Here is a 4,349-nt window from a genome sequence, read left to right as displayed (position 1 = left end):
CTGTTATAAATTTTTTTCTACATCAAAAATTGAAGGACAAATAGAAGCTAGCTGCAAACGCTTTTCCACCTATTCCCCCAACACCCCTATACACAAAGGTTAGTGTCAGTCAGCATTTATGAAGACTCCTTGAGTCTTGGTCATTTTTAAGAGACAATAACAACATTCATGCTCTTTGTGGCTTCAGGGAGTATTGGTGGTCTCGGCATTACATAAGCTGACCCTGTGTGCATTTCTGATCCTGTTTCTTGCCACTCTCTTCCTGGACCATTATGTTCCCGGTCTTTCACAGTTCCTTGAAAATACCACAACAGTCCTGCTTTAGAGTGTCCCTTTCCAGAATATTGACCCCACTAATCCTCATACGGCTGTTTCCTCCTGATCACATTTGGTTTTTTATTGGTGCTCGTCATCATTAAATATATTGATTAATATGTTTCAGCACTTTTCCTCAGGAAATCTCAACAGAATTCAAAATCAGCTGAAATGGTACATGATAATAGAATCTTCTGCCTATCCAACATGAAGTACCCTCCATAAAATAGTCAGAGCCCTCCACTTCCACCAGTGTTGTTCTAATGATTGCTCTCTGCCTTTTAAGTTTTTATTTAAATTCAGTTAGCCTGCATATAGTACATCACTTGTTTCAGATGTAGAGTTCAGTAATTCATCAGTTGCCTATAACCCCCAGTGCTCATCACATTACATGCCCTCCTTAATGCTATCACCCAATTATCCCATTCCTACCTCCCACCTCCCTTCCAGAAACCCTCAGTTTCTTTCCTATAGCTAAGCATCTCTCAGGATTTGTATCCCCCTCTGATTTCTTTCCATTCCATTTTCCCTCCCTTCCCCTATGGTCCTCTGTGATGGTTTTTACATTCGTTTTATGAATGAAACCATATGATAATTGTTTTTCTCTGATTGACTTGTTTCACTCAGCCTAATACCCTCCAGTTCCATCCATGTTGATGTAAATGGTGAGATTCTATCCTTTTGATGGCTTATTAATATTCCATTATTTATATGTACCACATCTTCTTTATCCATTCATCTGTTGATGGATGTCTCAGGTCTTTTCATAGTTTGGCTATTGTGGACATTGAGGCTATAAACATTGGGGTGCAGGTGCTGCTTTGGATCAATACATTTGTATCTTTGGTGAAAATACCTAGTAACACAATATTTGGGTCATAGGGTAGCTCTATTTTTAACTTCTTGAGGAAACTCCATACTGTTTTCCAGAGTGGCTGCACCAGCTTCCATTCCACCAACAGTGTAAGAGGGTTGCCCTTTCTCTGCATCCTTACCAACATTTGTTGTTTCCTGGGTTGTTATTTTAAGCCATTCTGAGTGGTGTGAGGTGGTATCTCACTATGTTTTTGATTTGCATTTCCCTGATGTCAAGTGATATGGAGCATTTTTAATGTGTCTGTTGGCCATTTGTATGTCTTCTTTGGAGAAATGTTGGTTAGTATCTCTGCCCATCTTTTGACTGGATTGCTTGTTTTTTGGGTGTTGAGTTTGGGAAGTTCTTTATAGGTCTTGGCTACTCACCAAATGTCTGATAAGACATTTGCAAATATCTTCTCCCATTCTGTAAGTTGCTTTTTAGTTTTGTTGATTCCTTTGCTGTGGAGAAGCTTTTATCTTGATGAAGTCAGACTAGTTCATTTTCCCCTTTATTTCCCTTGCCTTCAGAGAATGGATGCCGAAATTCTCAGCAGGATACTAGTCAATAGGATTGAATGGTATGTTAAAAGGATTATTCACCAGGACCAAGTAGGGTTTACTCTTGTGCTGCAAGGTGGCTCAACATCCATGACTCAATCAATGTGATACATCACATTAATGAAAGAATGGACAATAATGATATGATCCTCTCATTTGATGCAGAGAAAGCATTTGATAAAATTCAGCATCTTTTCATGGTTGTTTGTTTTTTAATATTTATTGACTCTCTTCTTTTTTCGTTCAACCATCTGAATTAGGCTATCTCCAGAGATGAGTTTCTTGCATTCTATAATCATTCAACAGAACTTTATGGAAACTTAATATATACCAATCATAAATATACAAAAGTCTTTCTGTCAAGATGTCTGATATATTAGAGAGATGGCAAGTAGCAAAAGTCAAATGATAAAGATACAAAAGTATTATATATTTGATCATTTTTACAATGAAAATAAAGAAATCACTTGCCTATGAAAGTCCTTCGTTTCCCCAGTTTCCTAATGGCATTTTTCACCTCAGCATTCCTCAGGGTATAGATCAAGGGATTCAACATGGGTGTGATGATGGAATCAGATATAGCCATTGCTTTGTCTATGGGGTAAGTGGCCACAGGCCGCACATACAGAAAAATGCATGACACAAAGAACAAGATGACCACAGTGAGGTGAGAGCCACAGGTAGAGAGGGCTTTGTGCCGTCCTTCAGAGTTGCAAGACCTCAGAGAGCAGAGGATGACCACATAGGAGGCAATGAGGATAAGGAATATGGTCACACACATTGCCCCACTGTTGAGGATGACTAAGAGACCCAGGGTGTGTGTGTCCATGCAGGCCAGCTTCAATAAGGGAAACAAATCACATATAAAGTGGTCGATGACATTGGGGCCACAGAAGGGTATTTGATACATAAAGAGAAGCTGTATTGCTGCATGGAGAAACCCTCCCACCCAGGCCCCTCCCAGCAGCAGGCAGCATACCTGAGGCCTCATAATAATTGTGTAGTGCAGGGGCTTACAGATGGCCACGTAGCGGTCATAGGCCATAACAATGAGAAGGATGATCCCCACACCACCAAAGAAATGCTCTGCAAAGAGCTGGGTCAGGCAGCCTTCTAAGGAGATGGTAGTGGTCTTGGAGAGGGAGTCAACAATCATCTTGGGGGCAATGACAGAAGAGTAAGTAACATCCAAAAGGGACAAGGAAATAAGGAAAAAATACATAGGTGATCTCAGACGCTGACTTGTGATCACAGTTACCACAATGAGTAGGTTTCCCAAAACTGTGGACACATACATGAATAGGAACAAAACAGAAAGCATTTTCCGTAGCCCTGGGTTCTCTGCAATGCCCAAAAGAATGAACTCAGTCACATTACTTGGATTTCCCATTTATTAGTTGTTGATATGAGTTCCAGCTGAGAGCTGGAAATCCTATAAAAGCAACATGTGATTTATAATTAGTGGTGATTTGACCTCAAGTATTTCCAGGATCTTATAGATGTTGTTATTTATTTATTCATCATACAAGCATTTGAATCTTAATAATATGCTCCAAAAAGTGTTTAAAAGGTAGATACTTCATTAATGCTAGCTCCTCTCATGACATTTCTTCTCTTTATTTAAATGGTTCTTCCATATGAAATACAGTTTTCTTCCCTTTACTACTACTACTACTACTACTACTACTACTACTACTATTACTATTAGCCAACATATTAAGCACTTGATTTTCTCCAGATACTAGATCTAAAATGATTGATTCATCTTACTGGAGGATAGAGCAGATCCTGATAGAGTTTATGAAATAATCAAGGTTGCACAGCTCATGAGTGCAGAAGTCAGAAAATGAACCATATTTTCTAAATCCTGAATCAGTGTCCTCAAATATCAACATTGTTTCTCTAGTAAATACTATGTGAGTTTATCATATACCAATCACTGTGCTAATCACATAACACATATATTGTCCTGTTTTATCTTCTAAACAATCTGAAGTGGATTATGCTTTCTATGCTCTTTTCCAGACAACATTACAATTTTCTTACAATTTTGTTCTTTACCTGTAATTATTAAATGATCAAAATATACCTAAAACTCATGATTATATGAACCTGGGTGATATATTGCTCCTTGATGAAAATTACAAACAGGAATGGTCCAGTAAAGATCTAAGTCATACATATTGACTCAACCATGAATCATCTTAAGGTATTCATTTGATTTCCCCTGTTCCCTAACTGGAGCAAAGGATTCTGGAATATAGTAAAAACACCAATTAAGCAATTAAGTTTTGGGTTTACTAACTCTGTTGCTGAGCATGTGGCAAGTATGATATATTATTACCTCACTTAAGCCTCATGCAACCAAGTGAAGTTAAGTGCCACTGGGACTTACATTGTAAAGAAGAGCAATTGAGATCTTGGAAAGTTAAATCTCTTGCATAAGATTAGAAACTGGTGGGCTGTGGGCTGTCCTTTTGATCCCACAGTTCAAACAGTTATCAACTCTGTTCCTCCACTGCAGAAGAGAATAGACGATGGTATGTTTCCAGAGAGTTATTTTTGTAACCCAGGAGAAAGCCTCCCAAGAAAACATGATTTGTGTTACCACTGGGAAC

At 38.5% G+C, this 4,349-nt stretch overlaps 1 protein-coding gene across 1 annotated transcript; it reads right to left on the bottom strand.

The window, feature by feature from the left end:
* Positions 1–2,194: 2,194 nt before the first annotated feature.
* Positions 2,195–3,130, bottom strand: LOC123949968 (olfactory receptor 4C6-like). The gene has a single exon (XM_046017751.1). The coding sequence runs from the start codon at positions 3,119–3,121 to the stop codon at positions 2,195–2,197; it is 927 nt and encodes a 308-aa protein (XP_045873707.1). The 5' UTR covers positions 3,122–3,130.
* Between the last annotated feature and the right edge of the window lie 1,219 nt (positions 3,131–4,349).

This window comes from Meles meles, chromosome 8 (genome assembly GCF_922984935.1).
Source record: "Meles meles chromosome 8, mMelMel3.1 paternal haplotype, whole genome shotgun sequence".
Lineage (NCBI taxonomy): Eukaryota > Metazoa > Chordata > Mammalia > Carnivora > Mustelidae > Meles > Meles meles.
This window is presented reverse-complemented; position numbering and strand designations above follow the sequence as displayed.

Excerpts from the sequence above, each read along its gene's own strand:
- LOC123949968 (XM_046017751.1), bottom strand. The coding sequence starts at position 3,121 with ATGGGAAATCCAAGTAATGTGACTGAGTTCATTCTTTTGGGCATTGCA.